This window comes from Schistocerca americana, chromosome 6 (genome assembly GCF_021461395.2).
Source record: "Schistocerca americana isolate TAMUIC-IGC-003095 chromosome 6, iqSchAmer2.1, whole genome shotgun sequence".
NCBI classification, from domain to species: domain Eukaryota; kingdom Metazoa; phylum Arthropoda; class Insecta; order Orthoptera; family Acrididae; genus Schistocerca; species Schistocerca americana.
Window position 1 is genome coordinate 508,583,728 of NC_060124.1, and position 24,016 is coordinate 508,607,743.

General features: G+C 43.8%; 1 protein-coding gene across 1 annotated transcript in view; it reads left to right on the forward strand.

Moving 5' to 3' along the window:
- Positions 1–24,016, forward strand: part of LOC124619204 (post-GPI attachment to proteins factor 2-like) — a 62,841-nt gene that overhangs the window by 13,563 nt on the left and 25,262 nt on the right. Inside the window, exon 2 of the mRNA XM_047145423.1 lies at positions 16,098–16,344. Coding sequence (XP_047001379.1) covers positions 16,098–16,344 — 247 coding nt within the window. The remainder of the gene's footprint in view (positions 1–16,097; positions 16,345–24,016) is intronic.

Genomic DNA, 24,016 nt, shown 5'->3' on the forward strand with positions numbered 1-24,016 from the left:
ATATTCTGAGCCATCAGTGTTCCTATGTGCGAGGACTGCCCCAATGCCGTATGCTGATGCATCAGCTGCCACAACCAAGGGGCGATCCAGAGAGAAAGGAGTAAGGCAAGGGGCAGACTTCAGCATTGTCTTTAAACAGAGAAAAGCCTGGTCACAGGCAGGAGTCCAGTCAAAAGTCATCCCTTTGTGACTCAAGTGATTGAGGGGATGAGCAATGGAGGCAGCTTGGGGTAGGAACTTAAAGTGATAAGTAATCTTGCCCAAAAACACCTAGAGTTCAGATAAGTCCTTGGGACGAGAAAGGGCCTCAATGGCCGCGACTTTGTGATCCAAAGGATGAATGCCATATTTGCTAAGCCAGTGGCCTAAGTATTCCACTTCCAGGTGAAGAAAACAATACTTGTCCCACCAATAGTGTAAACCTGCAGATTGCAGAGCATGAAATAAGCTGCTGAGGTTGTGTGAATGTTCCTATCGGAAACACCCGGTGACCAAGATGGCATCCAGATAATTCATGCAGGCGGGGATAGGCTGCGTAAGCTGCTCCAGGACTGCTGGAAAATCGCCGGCACCGAAGAGACACCAAATGGAAGGTGCTTGTACTTGTATAATCCGAAAGGTGTGTTGATAAACATGATGTTCTGGGAATTGGCATCCAAGGGTAACTGGTGGTATGCCTGAGCCAGGTCGATCTTAGAAAAGTACTTTCCCCCTGCAAGCTTGGCGAGGTCTTCCTGTCGGGGAATGGGGTAAGTGTCTACTAAGGACTGAGCATTGACAGTAGCACCGAAGTCCCCAGACAGCCGAAGGGACCCATTGGGTTCCCGTACAACCTCGAATGGTGTCGCCCAAGCACTATATGTCACAGGCTCTAGGACGCCAGCAGCTTGGAGTCGATCAAGTTCCTGCTTCACTGCTGGCCGTAAGGCCACTGGAATGGGTCTGGCCCAGAAAAAGCAAGGCTGCGCATCCAGCTGAAGTCTGATGTGTGCCTAAAAACGTGAAGCACACCCTAGATCCAGTGCAAACAATGATGCAAAAGCCAAGCACAGATCGTCCAAGTCCTGAAAAGGATCAGCCATGGGAATGACCCTTAACTTCATCGGAAATTGAAAAGCCAAACAGTTGAAATGCATCCAGGCCAAAAATATTCGAAGCCAACAGATGTCGACAACAAATAGAGTAAGGAGCTGGGAAACTTGTTTGTATGTTGCCTGGATGACGAACTGTCCACGAAGGGGAATGAAACTGTCGCTGTAGGCAACCAAATGCCGAGAGGGAGGTGACAACGCAGGGGAGCCCAGGCGGGCATATGTTGCAATATTAATCAGGGAGACGGTGGCCCCAGTGTCGACCTGAAAACTGACATCCCCAGTAAAAAGGCAGAGCATGAGGAACAGCTACCGTGCTGATGGGTCCTCCAGGAGGATGACCGATTGCAGAGCATGTGCTGTATCCTGAGGTCCAGTAGGGGCAGGACAGGAGAAAGTCAAGCAACTACAACAAACAGATCGGATGTGGCCCTCCTTCCCACACTGCGTGCACGTTTTCCAGCAGTGGGGGCAATCAGCTCGAGAGTGTGCGATAAAGCACTGTGGGCGGGATGGAAGTGGGCCGTGCGACTGGCGACGAGGAGCGACTGGAGGCTCTGATGCTACAGAGGCGTCAGACAAGGAGGAATCCCGTTGGCGATGGCATCTGTTGGCCAGGCCACACCTACATTGCAAGGGCAGAACCCACAGAGACGCATAGATTGCCACCATTTGCAGCCGCGCCGTGAGACGCTCGTTAGTTGCCTGAGCAATTTCAAATGAGTGGGCAATGCAGAGAATCTCTTCCAGTGAGGGATTATTGAGTTTCAATGCTTCAGGATTGGGAGCCGGCTGAACCACCACATCCCAAGATCTGGGAGTCCACATATGAAGCCTTGCACTGCTGATTGGTGCATGTAAAATCGCATCGACAGCTGAGACCCTGCAAGTCCATGACCCAGGATGATATGATTGACCAGGCTGTTTATGGCACTGGTGGAACTCCAGCCGAGAGGTGGCCACATGGTGGTTGTTGTTGTTGTTGTTGTTGTTTTCAGTGCTGAGACTGGTTTGATGCAGCTCTCCATGCTACCCTATCCTGAGCAAGTTTCTTCATCTCCCAGTACCTACTGCAACCTACATCCTTCTGAATCTGCTTAGTGTATTCATCTTGGTCTCCCTCTACGATTTTTTCCCTCCACGCTGCCCTCCAATGCTAAATTTGTGATCCCTTGATGCCTCAGGATATGTCCTACCAACCGATCCCTTCTTCTAGTCAAGTTGTGCCACAAACTTCTCTTCTCCCCAACAAATTTTACATATTCACAAGTACCTTTACCTTTAATCCAAATAAATACAGTTTCATTAACAGATATCTTACGTCTATTACGTGTATACAAGGAGAAGGGTGAGGGTGAGATATATGATGATTTGCCAAAGTCTTTATTTGCATTTTCAACAACATGATATGTGCGGTAAGCTATAATGTCTCTGTCTACAAAACTTTCCAATCCTGATACATTGGGTACATCTGTACCACCTCGTACAACAGCGACGGTTAACCAGCCATTACCATGGGAAAATGTATCATTCAGATCAATACTGAAATTCATACCTCCTCATTTGTTACGTGATCTACCCACCTAATCTTCAACATTCTTCTGTAGCACCACATCTCGAAAGCTTCTATTCTCTTCTTGTCCAATCTATTTATTGTCCATGTTTCATTTCCATACATGGCTACACTCCATACAAATACTTTCAGAAACGACTTCCTGACACTTAAATCTATACTCGATGTTAACAAATTTCTCTTCTTCAGAAACGCTTTCCTTGGCATTGCCAGTCTACATTTTATATCCTCCCTACTTCGACCATCATCAGTTATTTTGCTCCCCAAATAGCAAAACTCCTTTACTACTTTAAGTGTCTCATTTCCTAATCTAATTCCCTCAGCATCACCCGACTTAATTTGACTACATTCCATTATCCTCGTTTTGCTTTTGTTGGTGTTCATCTTATATCCTCCTTTCAAGACACTGTCCATTCCGTTCAACTGCTCTTCCAAGTCCTTTGCTGTCTCTGACAGAATTACAATGTCATCGGCGAACCTCGAAGTTTTTATTTCTTCTCCATGAATTTTAATACCTACACCAAATTTTTCTTTTGTTTCCTTTACCGCTTGCTCATTATACAGATTGAATAACATTGGGGAGATGCTACAACCCTGTCTCACTCCCTTCCCAACCACTGCTTCCCTTTCATGCCCATCGACTCTTATAACTGCCATCTGGTTTCTGTACAAATTGTAAATAGCCTTTCGCTCCCTGTATTTTACCCCTGCCACCTTTAGAATTTGAAAGAGAGTATTCCAGTCAACATTGTCAAAAGCTTTCTCTAAGTCTACAAATGCTAAGATGTAGGTTTGCCTTTCCTTAATCTTTCTTCTAAGATAAGTCGTAAGGTCAGTATTGCCTCACGTGTTCCAATATTTCTACGGAATCCAAACTGATCTTCCCCGAGGTCGGCTTCTACCAGTTTTTCCATTCGTCTGTAAAGAATTCGCGTTAGTATTTTGTAGCTGTGACTTATTAAACTGATAGTTCGGTAATTTTCACATCTGTCAACACCTGCTTTCTTTGAGATTGGAATTATTATATTCTTCTTAAAGTCTGAGGGTACTTCGCCTGTCTCATACATCTTGCTCACCAGATGGTAGAGTTTTGTCAGGACTGGCTCTCCCAAGGCTGTCAGTAGTTCTAATGGAATGTTGTCTACTCCCGGGGCCTTGTTTCGACTCAGGTCTTTCAGTGCTCTGTCAAACTCTTCACGCAGTATCGTATCTCCCATTTCATCTTCATCTACATCCTCTTCCATTTCCATAATATTGTCCTCAAGTACATCGCCCTTGTATAGACCCTCTATATACGCCTTCCACCTTTCTGCTTTCCCTTCTTTGTTTACGACTGGGTTTCCATCTGAGCTCTTGATATTCATAAAAGTGGTTCTCTTTTCTCCAAAGGTCTCTTTAATTTTCCTGTAGGCAGTATCTATCTTACCCCTAGTGATATGTGCCTCTACATCCATATATTTGTCCTCTAGCCATCCCTGCTTAGCCATTTTGCACTTCCTGTTGATCTCATTTTTGAGATGTTTTTTATTCCTTTTTGCATGCTTCATTTACTGCATTTTTATGTTTCCTCCTTCCATCAATTAAATTCAATATTTCTTCTGTTACCCAAGGATTTCTACTAGCCCTCCTTCAGTTACCCAAGGATTTCTACTAGCCCTCGTCTTTTTACCTTCTTGATCCTCTGCTGCCTTCACTACTTCATCCCTCAGAGCTACCCATTCTTCTTCTACTGTGCTTCTTTCCCCCACTGCTGTCAATTGTTCCCTTATGCTCTCCCTGAAACTTTGCACAACCTCTGGTTTAGTCAGTTTATCCAGGTCCCATCTCCTTAAATTGCCACCCTTTTGCAGTTTCTTCAATTTTAATCTGCAGTTCATAACCAATAGATTGTGGTCAGAGTCCACATCTGCCCCTGGAAATGTCTTACAATTTAAAACCTGGTTCCTAAATCTCTGTCTTACCATTATATAATCTATCTGATACCTCCTTCTTTTATGATTCTTGAACCAAGTGTTAGCTATGATTAAGTTATGCTCTGTGCAAAATTCTAACAGCCGGCTTCCTCTTTCATTTCTTAGCCCCAATCCATATTCACCTACTATGTTTCCTTCTCTCCCTTTTCCTACACTCCAATTCCAGTCACCCATGATTATTAAATTTTCGTCTCCCTTCACTATCTGAATAATTTCTTTTATGTCATCATACATTTCATCAATTTCTTCATCTGCAGAGCTAGTTGGTATATAAACTTGTACTACTGTAGTAGACGTGGGCTTCGTGTCTATCTTGGCCACAATAATGCGTTCACTATGCTTTTTGTAGTAGCTTACCGTACTCCTATTTTTTTATTCATTATTAAACCTACTCCTGCATTACCCCTATTTGATTTTGTATTTATAACCCTGTATTCACCTGCCACCGAACTTCACTAATTCCCACTATATCTAACTTTAACCTATCCATTTCCCTTTTTAAATTTTCTAACCTACCTGCTCGATTAAGGGATCTGACATTCCATACTCCGATCCGTAGAATGCCAGTTTTCTTTCTCCTGATAACAATGTCCTCTTGTGTAGTCCCCGCCCGGACCACATGGTAGCACTATTAATAATAGTTTGTCAGCAAAAGGCGTACCTCCTGGAAAGAGAGCCACAGGATCAGACAAGGGTGCCAACTTGTGGAGAAGAAAGAATGTGTCTGGGGAGGCCCAAGACAAAAACGACGACCGCTGCAAGGGGGCATCTGTGACTTGAAAAGCGGTGAAATGTTGTTTCATCCGATGTAAGTATGTTTGCCAGTCTTCTTTAGCATCATTTAATGGTGGGAACGACCGCGGACATGGGAAAGCATCGGACACCCGAGGACTTGGAAGCTTTTGTGGTAATGTGTCCCTGGCATCGACTGTGTCCATTAGCAACTGCATCGACTGTTGTAAGATGTCTAACTGGAGCTGCTGCTGCTGCTGCTGGTGTTCCAGAAGGCAGACCATGCTAACAACTACTACCATTCACCTCATCGCCAAAATGTTGTAATGGCGACAGGAATGGTCGCAGGGTTGCCGCTAACGAAAATGCAGCGGGACTGAATGGGAGTGGCCCTCGAACAAACAAGATGGGTGAATGTGAATGGAATGACAAGCACGGCAACAGACAACCGAGCAAGACACCAAGATCAACAAAAATTATTAAGCAATGGTACCACAAGAGATAACCTGAAGAAATCAAAACAACGTCCATTCGTAAATGGGAAGTAAGCACACGCAATGTAAACACAATGTCTGTAAGCGAGATATCAACTGACTCAACGTGAATACCAGACTGCCTCGCCGAGTGAAAGGCAGCCACCTAATTACACGACAGGGTATGTTGCTATTGGCCACTGGGACCACATGCTCCATAGTGGCGCCTTCACGTTAGACGGCCAGGAGCACGTGCAACCACGGCCTAAGGCGCGACTGCTGCCGAGACCTCTAGTGATCATTGAGTTACTTGCCGTCTGGTGCAGATTCGAAACCCGCGGCACTCGGTACCAGACTGTGTTACTCTTATCCGTGGTGTAGTACCCTTAGATGCGCAGAACTGAATATGTTGTGTCTTTTTAAAACTGAGGGTGAGACCATTCACAGAAAACCAGGTTGTGATACTATTGGAAATGAAGTCCCATACTTCCTGACAGAGCATAGGGGAACGATGCCGCAAGACCACAAGCTGCAGACATTGATACTATTAAGAACATTATATACCATTTCTTCTTACATTGATTACAATAGTAGTTTCATCTGCAAAAACAACTAATTCTTCTTCAGGTGTATTAGATGGAAGATCATGTACATGTATAAGGAACAAGCGTGGACCTAAGATTGAGTCTTGGGGAACTTCATATGTGATTTCTCTCCAATAAGAATTACTTTCCTGGATGGTTTTGGTTAAATCACTAAGTATAGCTTTCTGTATTTTTTGGTTAGATATGACTAGAGACCAGATTATATGCATTTGCATATTTGACCTCTTTTTCACTGGTTATTGCGTATTTTAACTAAAAACTAGTGACAATGCATATTTTCGCTCTATGTTTACAGTATTTTAAAATTTTAGATGGGCAGTCTCTAGCTCGATCTAATTTTGATGTCTCACAGATTGACTGCGACCTAGAGCTGTGTGCAATCACTAACCAAGCGGCGGCTGCCTAGCGAAATCATTACAGAAGAGAAACAAGAAGAGCCAGACAGAGTCAATGCTCCTGTGCCCGCGCCCCCGGTTAATTCCCTCCGCTGTCATACCGTACGCGTCGGCAACAATTAAATTAAACTATGCAAGCTTTTAGTCGCACATCCATCGTTTCAGTTTAGCTTTCTATTTACTTGCACGCAGTTGAACATGTTTATGACGTGTAGTGTGGAATGTGTTGTGCGCCATGATGCCCAAAAAATGAAACATTGTTTTGTGGATAGCTGACCATTCTGGAACTTTTACATATGACAGAATTGTTTTATATTGTCGAGTTTGCAAGAAAAACATTTCGTGCAAGAAAATAAGTTTCAAATAGACCAGCATGTCAATACAAGTCTTCATATCACAGGAATGCAGAAGAAAGGACCACGACAACAACTTCTGATAGCAACAAGTTGCAGTAGCAGGGATTTGTCCGAAGGTAACCATTAAAGTCAGTTTAACATGGATCTATGTGACGCATTCATTGCAAGCAATGTTCCTCCTCACAAACTTACAAACCCTATCCTCAAAGGCTCTCTGCACAAATATTGCTTAAATCAAAATATACCAGATGAATCAACATTGCATAAAAATTAAATATCGACAATTTACGTAAACGTTCTGTAAGAAATACCCAATGAACTCGAGGACAGCATTATCTGGATTTCAGCTGACAAAACTACAGACATTTCTGGGCATTACATTGCAAATGTAATTGTTGTTGCTTGAAAAGAAGAGCCTACTTCTTCTTCTTTAGTGGCCTACAAAGAACTACGACCGCCAGATTTGCGAATGAGTGTATTAGAAAAATATTTCCAGAATCTTCTGCAGATGAAAGGGTGTTTGTGCTTATTTCAGATGCTGCTCCCTATATAATCAAAGCAGGAAAAGCCCTCTCGAGTATTTTATCCCAATTTTATTCGTGTGACGTGCTTCGCTCACGGAGTGCATCGCCTTGTTGAAGAAGTTTGTTCGACATTTGTGAATGTAAATAAACTGATTTCATCCACAAAGAAAGTGTTTCTAAAGGCTCCTGCTCACACCTGGACCTACAAAGAAAAATGACCAAATGTGCCTTTACCTCCTGAACCAGTGGTGACTCATTGGGGTATGTAGGTCGAAGCTGTGTTGTTTTACAGTGAACATTTTGAGGCGATTAGAGGGGTAGTAAATGACTTCGATAGTGCAGAGGCTTTGGCAGTTTGCCTGTGCAAGGAAGCTTTTAATGATTCCGGTATTAAAAAAGGCTTTGCTGTAATTAACATTCCTTTTTCCCCATATACCTGCAAGTATTAAAAAGCTTGAAAATCAAGGTTAGGCATTTAATGAATCTATTCAGTTAATGAATAAAATTATTCTAGTAAACTCCTCATTGCTGGAGGTATTCCCAAGAAAACTTACAGAAAAAATTTGAAAACATTTTAAACTACAAGCCAGACTTTGAACCCTTGTGCCAAATTGATAGTTTTACCAGAAACAATAAGTGCCAACATAGCACCCAAATTCAAATACTGCCCAGTTACCTCAGTTGATGTAGAATGGTCCTTTTCTGCTTACAAAAATGTTTTGAGTGATCGAAGACACAATCTTACTACCGAACATTTGGAACAGTACTTGGTCGTTTATGTTTACCATAGTAGAAAAATGTAAAAGAAATTGTAAATGATGCTTTGGTCGAATAGTATTAATTAAAAGTTAATGCTGTTCAAAAAAATTCATTATTGTATGTTCTTCCCCCCCCCCCCCCCCCACCCCCACCCACCCACCCACCCACCCAAGGGGCTCGCCACTCTTTGGTGGGTTCATGCTTTGCTACCACGGGGCCCCAGCCTTTGCAGCATCTCTTCCCTTCCATGCTGCATGTCTTGGGAATGTTCCACATTGTCTGTCGACGGTATAAGATCAGTCCGACCACTGTTTTTTGTTCCCTTTTCCTTTCTTTGTTTCCCTTCTCCTCTCATTTCTCTGCTTCGGTGTTTGAGGTTCCTCTTTTTCTTCTTCCTCCATGTGTAGTTCTGAAGGCTGGCCCATGTGTTTGACGCATAGCAGGTGACTGGGTAATGCATAATTCCCAGCCCCGGGTTAACAGGTAGGGTTCACATGGACCCCCTGGTACAAGTCAGGCCCAGGGAGGGGTGACTGCCTGAGCTGCTACCTTCCAAAATAGCAGATTGGTCCCTTCTTCAGGTGTCCAGGAGGTGTGACCTAAGGTGTGAACAATCACCTCCTAAAGCGGGTGTGCCTCCTTGTGAAGGGGACCCCGTGTTGATGCCATTGCTGGCCCTGTGAAAACCTGCTCTGATTTACAGAATGGCACTTTGCTTTTGGAGACTACTTCTAATTCTTAAGCACAAGAACTGCTTGCCCCTTGCTTCTCCATAGCTGTCCTGTTCATGTTGAGGCCCATAGCATCCTGAATTCTTCCCATTGTGTTAATTACACAAGGCTGCTCTATGGTCTGACAAAGGGTGCAATCCAATCTTACCTCTCTGATCAGGGTGTCATTGCCGTCCATCGTGTGATGAAAAAGGTAGACTCCTCCTCAGTGCCCATCCACACTCTTTTCCTCACCTTTGATAGAGTGGTGCTTCCATCCAAGATCAAAGCAGTCTATGAAATTATCACAGTCCGACTGTACATTCCGAGCCCGATGTGCTGCTACCGTCTCGTCGTTTCAATCACACTAGCATGTCTTGTTGACATCCAGCCAAATGTGTAACTTATGGTAGGGATGCAAATGAGGGCGATTGTCTACCTCCTTCCCCCTGCTGTATCAACTGCAATAGTGGCCATGCTGCCACCTCTCAGGATTTTCCCACGTATCTTGATGAGTGGGCTGTACAGGAGATCCTGGTAAAGGAAAAAGTGCTTTACTCAGTTGCTTGCTAGTTATTGGCTAGTCGCAAACCCTGCTTTTTCCCATCTGGGACCAATGGTTCTGTTCTCGTCACCCCTCACTCCATGAAGGACGTGGCCACGCAGACATGCAACATCAAATTCAGCTCTGAGGTGATGAAATCGCCCATTGTCAAGGTAGCATCGCCATCGACCCGCACAGGTGTGCAACAAGCCATCAGATTCTCACCTCAAGGAGCGAAGCCACCAGCTACACAAGAAGTAGGCTGGAAAGGACAGGAGTAGTACTCCCCTGAAGACTTCTTATGTCTCTCCAGCCAGCAATACCTGAGTCTTCCTATGCTAACCAGAAAGGCTTGAAGAAGTCCACCAAAGGCAAACGGTCTTCTCCTTCACCGACTCAAAGATCCTCTTCGATGATGTTGCCATGTAATACTTTAGCCCAGCTGGCCTCCATGTCGCCGGTGTGCACCACCAACCATTTTTATGCATTGGACTCCACAGACCGACAGCACAAGCAAGCCGATGCTTCTGTACACCTCATGGACCAGGATCCTCCGCAGGCTCTCTCTCGGCTGCCACTTAGGTGACACTCCTTTGTTTCTTCATCATCATGACTCTCATCCAATGGAACATTCATGGCCTTTGGTCCCACAGAGAGGATTTATGGCTGCTTTTAGCATCACAGCATCCCCTTGTACTCTGCCTTCAGGAAACAAAATTGCGTCCTCATGACTGCTTTGAGCTTCCACATTTATTCCCAGTTCATTTTGACCTTCCAACTGAGGTCGGCGTTCCATCTCACGGGGGCGTCATGCTGCTCATATGGGATGATGTTCATAGTCAACCCATCTCCCTGATTACCCATCTTCAAGCTGTTGCAGTTCATCTTTTCCTCCCTCACCTGACATTTTCGCTCTGTACTATTTATGTCCCTCCATCATTAGATGTCACCAGAGCAGACTTCCTTCAGCTTTTTGGGTAGTTACCTCCCCCATTTCTGCTACTCAGTGACTTTAATGCATATCATCCCCTTTTGGGGTCTCCAAGAACCTGTCACAGGGTGCCCTCTTGGCTAATGTTCTTAATCGACTCAACCTCTTCTGCTTTAACGATGGAGCACCCACATTCCTCTCAGACTCCTTGCACACCTGTTCCCATTTGGACCTATCCTTCTGTACTGCCCAGCTTGCCCATTGTCTTGAGTGGTCCATTCTTTCTGACACCTACTCGAGCGACCATTTTCCAAGTGCCATTCTTTTGTTGACTCCTACCCCACTTGCATGCATGCCCAAATGGCAGCTTACTAAGGCTGACTGGTGGCTTTACTCCTCCCTAGCAGCCTTCGAAGAACAATATTTCCCAGGTTGTGATGACCAGGTGGAATATCTCACAAACATTATCCTTATTGCTACAGAACATTCCATTTGTCACACTTCCTCTTTAACATGCCGTGTCCCAGTCTGTTGGTGGACTGGGGCATGCCACAAGGCATTTCACACACGGAGATGTGCTCTCAGAGTTTTTAACCATCATCCTACAATGGCAAATTGTATTCATTGTAAATAGATACATGCAAAGTGTCGCTGTGTTCTTCGGGATAGCAGAAAAGCTGGCTGGATTTCATTCACTAGTTCCTTTAACAGTTCCACCCCTTCCTCTGTCACCGAGCGAGGTGGCGCAGTGGTTAGCACACTGGACTCGCATTCGGGAGGACGACGGTTCAATCCCATCTCCGGCCATCCTGATTTAGGTTTTCCGTGATTTCCCTAAATCGTTTCAGGCAAATGCCAGGATGGTTCCTTTGAAAGGGCACGGCCGATTTCCTTCCCAATTCTTCCCTAACCCCCGAGCTTGCGCTCCGTCTCTAATGACCTCGTTGTCGACGGGACGTTAAACACTACCACCACCACCACCACCACCACCACCACCACCACCACCACCACCACCACCTTCCTCTGTCATGTGGGCCAACCTCTGGCAGCTCTCTGGGACTAAGATTCATTTACCAGTTTCCGGCCTGGCAGTAGCAGACGATGTCATCGCATACCTAAGCCTGATACAGACAAAAACCTTCCTTCTAGCTACCGCCCCATCTCTCTCACCAGCTCTGTTCACTAGGTGATGGAACGTATCACTCATGCCCTGCTGTTATGGTGGCTCGAGTCTCGCAATTTACTAACAACTGTGCAGTGTGGACTTCGAGTGCGCCATTGCAGTTGACCTTCTTGTTACTTTGTCCACCTGTGTCATGAATGGTTTTCTGCAGAAATACTGGACTGTGGCCGTGTTTTTGGATTTGAAGAAGGCCTACAACGCCTGCTGGAGAACAGGTATCCTCCATACTCTACACGTGGGGCTTATGGAGTTTTCAAGATGCATGTGGATTATACCTTGTTGGACACCTTTATCCAGGAAAACGATGTGCCTCAGGGTTTGTTCCTGTGCGTCATCCTCTTTGCTATAGTCATTAACCCTATAATTGCCTGTCTCCCGCCAGACATCTCCGGCTCCCTTTTTGTTGATGATTTTGCCATATGTTGTATTTCTCCATGGACCTGTCTCATTGAGTGGCTTCTTCAGTGATGTCTTGATCATCTTTATTCCTGGAGCATTGACAATAGCTTTCATTTTTCCACTGACAAAAACATCTGTATGAATTTCTGGTGGCGCAATTGATTTCTCCCACCATCTTTACATCTTGGGCCTTTGCTTTTCCATTTGTTGAAACTACGAAATTCCTGCGGCTCATGCTCAATAGGAAACTTTCTTGGTCCTCCCATGTGTCTTACCTGGCATCTCACTGTACGCGGTCCCTGAATGTCCTGTGTGCCCTCAGTGGTACTTCCTAGGGTGCAGATCGAACCACCCTCCTCCATTTGTGCCAGTCCCCTGTCCATTGCTTATGCATCTGCACGTCCATCCCTCCTATGCCGTCTCAAAACTATCCACCATCGTGGCATCCGTTTGGCCACAGGTGCCTTTTACACGAGCCCGATTGAGAGTCTGTATGCAGAAGCTGCTGAACTACCACTGTCCTACCGCCGTGACTTTCTCCTCAGCAGGTATGCATGCCTTTTGTCTGCCATGCATGGTCACCCATCCTACGCCTCCTCCTTTGATGATTTCTTTGATCGCAGGTATGGGGCACGTCCCTCTTCTCTGCTACCTCCTGGAGTCCACTTTCGGCACTTGCTCTGGTGGCCTAACTTCATTCTACCTCCAACTTTCCCAGTGGGTGTGAACTCTTCACCACCTTGGCTTCGTGAAATGGCCCGGTTAACCTTGGCCTCCATTTGTTTCCTAAGGACACTACTCAAGCCTTGCTCTATCACCTTCAGTTTCACGACCTTCGCATGGAATTTCGCGATAGTACCTTTGTGTACACTGATAGCTCTCGGGCTGATTGTAGTGTTGGGTGTGCCTTCATCATGGGCATCCATGTCTTTAGATATCAGCTTCCAGCACACTGCTCAGTGCTTGCAGCCGAGCTCTGTCCTCTGCTCAGACTCTCTCAGTGCCCTTCAAAGTTTATGTGCGCTGTACACCACCAATCCCTTAGTGAAATGGCTCCAGGAAAACTGTCATGTGCTCACTCTTGGTCGAGCCACTGTGCAGTTTATGTGCGTTCCTGGTACTGTCGATCTGCCAGGAAACAAAGCTACTAACGCTGCTGCCAAGGCTGCAGTCCTCGTACCCCAGCCTACTAGTTCCTATATTCCCCCCAATGATCACTGTGTTTCTGCCTGTCAGGTGGTGGTGTCCCTTTGACATCGCCATTGGCCCTCCCTTCAAGGTAATAAGCTCAGGATTATTAATTGTCTGCCAGCGGCTTGGATGATCTCCTCTCAGCCTTCGCACTGGGAGGAGGTCATTTTAACTATGATGCATATTGGGCACTGCCTGTTTAGCCATCGTCATTTGATAAGTGGCGCTCCTCCACCAATTTGTACACATTGCACCCAAGTTTTAACTGTCCGCCACTTCCTGACAGGATACCCATTTTTTTAACCATTTGCATTCCCGCTTGCGTTTGCCATCTGAGTTATTGGCAGTTTTAGTGAATGACATGCGGGCCGTTGCCTGTGTTTTACATTTTATCCGTCAAAGCAATATGGCGGAGGCCATTTAATTTTTAGTTTTGGACCTCCGTTTCCATGTGGTGTTTGTAGTAGTCCTTTCTCCACACCCCTGTTTTTAGCTGTCTTCTCTTACATCGATTGGTATTGGATGTATAGTTGTTTATTAACTCCCCTCTGTCTTTGTGTTCTGTAGTTTTGACTTTGGCGCCTATGCCTGCAGTTGTTTTTGCCCCTCAAAAGAAAAGAAAACGAAACAAAACAATGATTGTTTTTCAAATAAAATATTATGGAGTTTTTGAGCATGCCACCGCACGTGCAAACATCTCGAAGTCGATATTGTACATATTGATTGTTTTGCTGCAGCTCACTCGCATCACATCCACCTGTTACTGACAACAATAGCAAAGAAGGAACAATTCTTGAAACATGGTATGCGTCCCCATTTTGCAAATTTTTAGAAAATAATCCCAGAAAGGCCCCCTTCCTAACCTCTACCAGCAAGTATTCAGAAAATGATATCAGCATTCTAACTGTACAGATTTTCGCGTGGCCGGCACTCTTCCTCATAATTGATATGCACAGGTTCGACATTGAGATATAATGCACGCAGTGACTACCATGTCTTTTTACTATCTGATCTTGCACATTTCTACACTTTTCATGCATTTTTAAGTTTTTTTCTGCATATTTTAAGGTTTTCGTCATTCATATAATCCGGTCTCTAGATATGGCATTATCCATTGGTTGGCATTGCCATCAGTCCCATAAAACTTCAATTTATGAGTGAGAATACTGTGATTAACACAGTCGAATCCCTTAGATAGATCCCAGAAAATACCAGCAAGTGTTGTTTTATTATTTAATATTTGTAAAATTTGCTGAGTGAACATTAAATTTCATTCTCTATAGAGCAAATCTTCTGAAACCCAATCTGTGATTTGCTGAGAGTATTATTGTTGCTGAGGTGAGGTACTACTCCAGACTACATCACCTTCACAGAAAGTTCGGAACATGATTTTAGATGAAAATTCCTTTCAACATTAGGATTCAAACCAGTTACCTCTGAATTTGTCACAGCACTGTCCAGTGTTAGTGTCCATAACTTTGGATACAGATTAATATTTATTTTTAATTTCATTTTCAAGGCAAAATTTCCAGTAATCATCTGCATGAAACTTGTCATTACGTTGAATGTTTCCCCTGCCACACGACTCTAACGAATTCGTGCCATATGTTTCTATGCTTATGCCATGCCCATCATTTGTGGCAGTATCTTAATGGATAGTTGCACAAATGGTCCATATTACTTACTCAAAAGATCATTTTTGGAATGAAACAGTTTGTTTTTTAACGTAAGTCGTTTAAGAGGATGTCAAGAGATTTTTTTGTCTGTGAATGTTTATGTTAGACTATTAATTAGCAAACAGAGGGGTCGCTTTCCTCCTAGTTATTCATTTGTGAATAACCTTGTGTTCAAATTGTGTCTGATTGTTAAAGTTTTTATAAGGGAGTAAACATAAGAGTGTAGTGTTCAGTAGTTAGAGCCTGTTTTGGAAAAATTATTTTGAGTCATGTCAGGATGTAAATAAAGCTGTCATTGTCTTTTATTTTACAGGTAGCCTTCTTCTATTATCTTATGAAGGCTGCCTGTGACACTAGGCAAAAAACTGGATGTTTTATTTACATGACGACAAGGTAATTTTACTGAAGCAACGTAAATATAGTTTGCAGCTGTTTTTGGTATGCTCAGTGTTTTAAAAGTTGTTTTCAGTAGGTTAAGACTCCAAAGAGTGTATTTTACCCCTGTAACAAATTCATTACACTGTCTCAGGTACTATTTTAATGGACATCCCTGAATAATGTGGAATTTCACTATGTTTTATCAAATGGTTTATACAGATGGACTTAGTCTTGAATCCTCTTGTCAGTTTTAATTGAAACACTTTGTACTCAAAGCTCTGTATAAAGTAAATGTGTTTGAAATTGAATAGTTCTCACACCTCATAATCAATGTGATAAGCAAAAGTTGTATGTAACTGGCTTAGTGATATATGTCTGACTGGAATGTCTTATTTTTTTTATTTTTATTTATTTTTTTATTTATTGGTAAACTTAATGCATTTTAGTAGGTCCTCACTTGGTATAGCAAACCAGAATATACAAAAAGCTTTGCAATTACTTTTTCACACATTTCCCACTTCATATATTCAATAATGTCTCGTTGTTGTAATTACTGAAAAATTAAGATGTGTCTTAATGACAGTATTCATTTGTCTACTTACAGGTAAAAAATTACCTGCCTTCCATCTCAGCTGCCATTGGTGTATTTACCCCACAGCGATATGTATGGAGGACAGCAATAGCTGTACATGCACTACCTAGACTGCTTGTTGCAAAGATGTACCACCGATATTATCAGAGTGTTCTATATCCAGGGATACATTTTCTTGCTGCCATTGCTTGTTGGCTCAATGTGATGGAGAATTTAGCTCTAATAGGTTTAACTTTTATATCATCAGCAGAAAATTATGGTGAGTTCTGTAATTTCAATAATAAGTGTTCAATTATTTATTATGTGTCATTGTTGAATAACATTGTGTGTAAAGATAGCACACCTTCTTTCATTCACCATGTTCCATAGATCCCATCAAGATAGAGACTGTTAAGGGTCTTGGAATGAATCAGGATATACATTAACAAAAGAGAAGCAAATCAGGGACACTTAATCTTTATCCTGTGAAGCAGTAAAGTATCACTTCTTCTTCTTCATATTCATCATCATCTCATGAAATGGTTTTGCATATGCAAGTCATTCATAGAACCTCTCCCAATCTTCTCATTTCTCACACAGTGTATTGTTCAGCATTTCCTGCCATTTTATTCCTCTTTGATTCACATCAGCCTTCATTTCCTCTCTCCATTTTTTCATGGTGTTCCAATTGGTCTTCTGCTGGATTCTGTCCATTCTAGAGATTTTGTTGGTAGTCTTTTTTTCCATTATTTTGATGTGGTCAAACCATTTTGCCATATTTCTTTCCATAATTTCTTTTACTGGATTAATCTAAAGCATGTTTTATATTGTTTCATTTCTGATCCTATCAAGTAATGCATTACCCAGGATTCCTCATAAGAAATGCATTTCTGTTGTTTGTATATTTGATTTCTGGCCAGGTCGGAGATTTTCTCCATGTTGTGACGGGATTTTATGTTGTCCTCATGATCATTTCCTCATCATCGACAAGCAAGTCACCTAGTATGGCATCAACTGAAAATAATTGCAACTTCGCAGCTGAACTTCCCCAGGTAGGGAACCCCTGGCTGTCAGTGCCCATACACTCATTTCATTTTCGTTCTTGCACTGATCTTTCTTTGTTCAGGTCCAAAATCCTAACAAATAGGTCAGAATTGCTGAATAATATGACTTGCTTATCATGATCTTTGCTTTGGCAGCTGTTTTCCATTGTTCCTGATTGTGTCTGATACAAAGTAAAAAAAATCAAACAATGGAAAATCCAGGATGAAATGTAACAATACCAGAGAAGGAAAGTTGCTACTCACCGTATAGTGGAGATGCTGAGTAGTGATAGGCACAATAAAAAGATTCACACACTCATAGCTTTCGGCCATTAAACCTTTGTCAGCAGTAGACACACATACAAACCTTGGCGTCTTCAGAGGCCCAAAGTGATTTTAAGCTTGACACAGTACAAGAAAACTGGTACTCCAGGTTTTGTTTTTACAACTTTGTTTTCGTCTATTTTAAGTACGTACTGTAGTTTTATCATTTTTTATACAGATGGATCCCAGCAGGACAATGCTCTCGGTTGCTCTACTGTTTTCTCTGATAGGGCTTTTAAAGTGGGTCTTCCAGAACAATTTACAAATTATGATGCGGAGTTGTATGGCATTCCTTGACACTGGAGAGGGTTCACAGACATCACCGTATGAGTTTTCTTGTCTGTTCCGACTCTCTTAGTGCACTGCAAGCACTTCACCAAATTTGAAGACCCACTGGTTCAGCTCATCCATGACTCCTTACAGCGGCTCCAATACTGTGGCAAGGAAGTGATCCTCCTAGTGCACTGCAAGCACTTCACCAAATTTGAAGACCCGCTGGTTCAGCTCATCCACGACTCCTTACAGCGGCTCCAATATCGTGGCAAGGAAGTGATCTTTCACTGGGTACCTGGCCACGTAGAGATACAGGGTAACGACATGGCCAACAAAGCTGCCAAGGAAGCATGTTGGGATATTGCTGTCCATGAATGTCCCATCCTGTTGCACACCATTATCTCATTTTCTGACAGATCCATCATATGTCAGTGGGAGACTAAGTGGTTGCAGGTGACAAACAACAAACTGCGGTCACTCAAATCAACCACAAAGTCTTGGTAGACTTCATGTCAGTGTCGCCACTGGAAGGAGGTTTTGCTTACCAGACTGCACATTGTGCACAGCCCTTTCATACATGACTTCCTCCTCCGGCAGGAGGATCCACCACTCTGTGAAGTTTGTGGCATGCTGCTTTCAGTTCAGCATATTGTGGCTATGTGTGTCCTGTAACCTGATATTAGGGCAGCGCTCAGTCTCACTGGAAATCAGCCCACCATCCTCGCAGATACTGATAAGTGTTACAAGAGTGGTGAAATTTTGTGAACTGTCAGGACTTATCCCTAAATTGGTGGTGAAGGGCGGCAGACTTTAATATGTTATAAACTGCTCCGCATGTGGGGACAACCTTTGTCCCTAACCATGAGATTTACATGCTGAATTTTCGTCAGGGTGCTGATGACCATGATGTCAAGTGCCCCTCAACCCAAATCACCACCATTGGCCAACGAGATCTTCATTGGAAATAGACAATACAAACACACACACACACACACACACACACACACACACACACACACACACACACAATGACCACACACTGGCTGCTGAGGCCAGACTGCGAGCAACAGCACATGAGGGGACAGGCAACTGGGTTTTGGGGGTAAGGAGAAAGTTAGGACAGGGAGGGGGAGGGATAGCATGGTAGGGGTAGGGGTACGGGATTGTAAAGTGCAGTTTGTGGGAGTCTACAGGTATGAGGTGGAGAGAGGGTAGGGCAGCTAGGGGCAGGCAGGAGGTTAGATGGATGGCAGGGGGAGGGGGGTTAGTGGAAAAAGTATAGAAGTAAAGCAGTGGGTGCGTTGGTGGTATAGAGGGCTGTGTAGTGCTGGAATGGAAACAGGGAAGGAAGCTAGATAGGTAAGGACAATGACTAATGAAGGTTGAGGCCAGGTGGTTTACAATAACATAGGGTATATTACATGGAGAATTCCCACCTGTGCAATTCAGAAAAGCTGGTTTTGGTGGGAAGGATCCAGATGGCGCAGGCTATGAAGAAGTCATTGAAATGAAGAACGTCGTATTGGGCAACGTGCTCAGCAATGTTGTGGCCCAGCTGTTTCGTGGCCACAGTTTGTCAGTGGCCTTTGATGCAGACAGACAGCTTGTTGGTTGTCATGCCCACGTAGAATGCAGTGTGTCACATGACTGATTTTACAATTTTATGCCTTTGATAGGATAGGTGATGCTTGTGAGTGGACTGCAGTAGATGGTGGTGGGAGGATGTTTGCGATAGGTCATCCATCTAGGTCTATTACAGGGAGATGAGCCATGAAGTACGGGGTCGTGAGCGAGGGTTGTGTTGGGATGGACAAGAAGATTGTGAAGGTTCGGTGGGTGGCAGAATACCACTGTGGGAGGGGCAGGAAGGATAGTGGATGGACATTCATCATTTCAGGGCACAACAAGAAGTAGTCAAAACCCTGTCAGAGAATGTGATTCAGTTGCTCCAGTCCTAGGTGATACTGAGTCACGAGGGAAATGATCCTCTGTGGCAGGATGGTGGGACTTTGGGAGGTGGTAGGTGACTGGAGAGATAAGGCATTGGATATCCGTTTTTGTACAAGGTTGGGAGGGTAATTACAGTCTGTGAAGGGCTCCACGAGACCCTTGGTATATTTCGAGAGGGACCACTCTTCACGCAGATGGGACAGTCATGAATGAATGGCTAGGCTGTATGTAAGGGACTTCTTGGTGTAGAATGGGTGGCAGCTGTCAAAGTGGAGTTATTGCTGATGGTTGGAAGGTTTGATATGGATGGAGGTCTGATGTATCCATCTTTGAGGTGGAGGTCAACATCAAGAGAGGTGGCTTGTTGGGTTGAATAGGAAGAGGGTGAAGGTGTTGAGGCTCTGGAGAAATGTGCTTAGTGTGTCTTCACCCTTGATCCTGATCACGAAGATGTCACCACTGAATCTGAACCAGGTGAGGGTTTTGGGATTGTGGTTGTTTGGGAAGGATTTCTCTAGATGCCCCATGGATACATTGGCATAGGATGGTGCCATGCAGGTGTCCATAGCCATACCTCAATTTGTTTGTGGGTAATACCTTGAAAGGACAAGTAATTGTGGGTGAGGATATAGTTGGTTATGGCAACTAGGAAGGAGGTTATATGTTTGGAACTAGTTGGGTGAAGGGAAAGGTAGCATTCAGTAGTGATAAGGCCATGGGCATTAGGGATGTTAGTCTAAAGGAAGGTGGCATCATTAGTGACAAGCAGGGCACCATGTGGTAAAGGAACAGGAACTGTGGAGGAAATGATTGCTATCTTTTATATAGGAGGGTAGGCTGCAGGTAATAGGCTGAAGTTGTTGGTCTACGAGAACAGTGATTCTTTCGGTAGGAGCATGGTAAAGTCACAATGGGGCATTCTGGATGGTTGGGTTCATGGATTTTAGGAAGCATGTAGAAGGTAGGGGTGCGGGGAGTGGTAGGGGTGAGGAGAAAGATGGACTCTGGGGAGAGGTAATGGGATGGGCTGAACGATTTGAGGAAAGACTGGAGATAATGCTGGATTTCTGGAATGGGGTCACTGTGGCAGCATTTGTGGGTGGCTGAATATGACTGCTGGCAGAGTCCTTCTCCCAGGTAATCCTTGTGATTCAGAATGAGAGTGGTGGAGCCTTTTTCGGAAGGTAGGATTATAAGGTCAATATTAGTTTTTACGTGGTGGTTTGCTGCTCTTTCTGCAGTTGTAAGGTTAGTTTGTATGTTGAGGGATTTGGGGAATGGTGGTGAGGCAAGGTTTGAGGTTAATAAATTCTGGGAAGTTAACAGGAGGTGATTTGGGGGCAGGGGTGTGGATCATAGTTGGATGGAAGAGTGAACTGAGTCAGGCAGGGTTCAATATTGGTCTTTGATTGAGTCTGTTTGGTAGGATTGGTGATGAAAAAATGTTTCCACTGTAGGGACCAGGAGAAGGAGAGAAGGTCCTTAACAAGTCCTACATGACTGAATTTGAGACTGGGGCAAAAGGTGAGGCCTTTGGAAAGGACTGATACATCTGCAAGGCTAAGGATTTTGTAGGAAAGGTTCATGATTGTGTTTCAGGTTTTGACTACCTCTCGTCGTACCCTGAAATGAGGAACATCCTACTCACTATCCTCCCCAACCCTCCCACAGTGGTATTCTGCCACCCATCGAACCTGCATAATACCCTTCTCCATCCCTACACAACCCCTGCTCCCGACCCCATGCCTCATGGCTCATACCACTGCAAAAGACCTAGATGCAAGACCATCATCTAACCCATCAAAGGTAGGACTACCTGTGAAACAAGTCGTGTGATCTGCAAGCCAAGCTGCAATCACTGTCCTGCATTCTACATGGGCATGACAACCAAAAGCAGTCTATCTGAATGAATGACCACTCACAAACTGTGACCAAGAAACAGCTGGACCACCATGCTGTTGAGCACGCTGCCCAACATGACATCCTTCATTTCAGTGACTGCTTCACAGCCTGTGCCATCTGAATCCTTCCCACCAATACCAGCTTTTCTGAACTGTGCAAGTTGGAACTCTCCCTGCAATGTATCCTATGTTTGCATTACTTTTCTGGCCTCAAACCCTGTTAGTCATTGTCCTTATCCATCTAGCTCCTTCCTTGTTCCCATTCCAGCACTACACAGCACTGTATTTCACCATTGTACCCACAGTTGTTTTACTTCTCCTTTTCCACTCCCCCCCCCCCCTCCTCCCCCAACCCCCTGCATTGTTCTCCGTCTAACCTCTGACGGCCCCTAGCTGCCCTACTCTCTCTCCACCTCATCCGTGTGTGCCCCCACAAGCAGTGCTTTCTGTACCCCTACCCTGCTATCCCTCCCCCTCCCTGTCCCAACCTCCTCCTTAGCCCCACCATGCGATTGCCTCTCCATCATGCACTGCTGCTCCCAGGCTGCCCTCAGCAGTCTGTGTGTGTGTGTGTGTGTGTGTGTGTGTGTGTGTGTGTGTGTGTGTGCGCGCGCGCGCGTGTGTTTGTTTCCGACGAAGGCCTTGCTGGCCGAAAGCTAACTTTCTGACAGTCTTTCTGTTGCACCAATCTGCAACTCATCTCCTCTATATGGTGCCTAGCAACTATCCTTTTCACAATATTGTTATTTCAAATATATATAGTTAACGTCACCCTCAATATTCTCCCTACCTCTGTCCTTACAATTCTCCATGCAAATTTTGCATTGAGGAACATAGTGCTGGAAGTATTCCTCTGTGTGCTCCTTGATGTACATGCCACTTTTTCTTTCACTGCTTCAGCAGACTAATACCTTGTTCCTTTTAATGCAAACTTGACCTTGGGGAATAGATAAAGGTCACATGGTGCTATGCCAGGTGAATAGGGTGGGTGACCTAACACTGGAATGCTGTACTTTACTAGAAACCTCTTAACAGACAATGTGGCATGAGTAGAGCATATGAGCAGTTTTTCCACAATTCAGGTTGTTTTTTTCTTATCTTCTCACAGAGTTTAGCAAGAATCTCAAGGTAGTAATGTTGATTAATAGTTTGACCAATATTGAAAACAACAATCATCACCACTTTGAATGTAGTTTTTCTCATTCACGCTTTTTTTGCTCTCAGTGATGGGCACTTCGTTTGCTTGGATTTGTCCTTAATTTGTGGATCGTAAGTGAAAAAAGAATATTCCTCACAAGGTATCACTCTTTCCAAGTAATTAGAATCATTTTCAATAGTACTCAAAGTCTCAGTACAAACATTTTCACAGGCTCTTTTTTTGATTGTGAGGATTTTCATCACCAGTTTTACACAAACTTTTCTCATATTAAATTTGTTATGTAAAATTTGCCTCGTGCATTCTTTGCCAATTCCTACAGTTTGTCAATCAGTTGAATACTCAACTGACACACACATTGAATCAGATTTACTACTTTTTTGATATTTTCATCCGTTTTTGGCATTTAATGGGATCTCGGGTGTGTGTCATCTTCAGTGTCTTCTTGACTATCTTGGAATTCCTGAAACTGCTCAGAAATGTGCGTACATAATGAACAGTCTTCACTGTAAACTTCTTGTAGTAAAAGGTAGGTTTCAATAGCAGTTTTTCCTAGTTTTGTGTGATACTTCACAACAATTCATTGTTCCGTAATTACAATTATCATTTTTCTGGCAAAGCAAAATAACTGCTTTTACACAAATGAAGGCCAGGACCGCAATGATTTGTCTACAGACACAAGGGATACCGCATTCGACTGAGAAAGCTTTACTCCTCAGAACTGTTGGTCATTATCTTTGATACATGCAGGCTTACTGTGTGACAGCATCAGTCCAATTATTTTATAGCCACACCTCGTATTCATTTTCTACCATTGGTTCCTATCTTATACTCAGCGCAGGGCCCTCTACTAAGTGTATAATTTTGACTCTAAAGATCTGAGACACCCTGTACATCCTGTCCGTTTGTTACTGCAACAGGTGAGGATTTTGTTCTACAGACTCACAATGCTTGAAGACATAGAGCTTACTTGGTATTTGGATATCTTGAACAGCAGACACTTCATTGCCTGAAATGGTCAGCTTGATGTGAAATTCTTATAGCTCACTTATGATTGTCTAAATAATCATGCAGCTCACGGGGCTCCTCCTCCAGCTTATGGTGGAATTGAGCAGCTGTGCAAGAATAATGACATTCATTTTCCATAGAGCTGCAGATACCATTTCTTGTGGCACTACTTTTTATTGTAAATGCTATGTTGCTGTTTGTATTAATCAACTTTGTATTGATGTTACTTGTGCCCAGCCATGTATTCCTCTTTATGGACAAATTTCATTACATTCATCTCGAAAAATTGTAGGATAT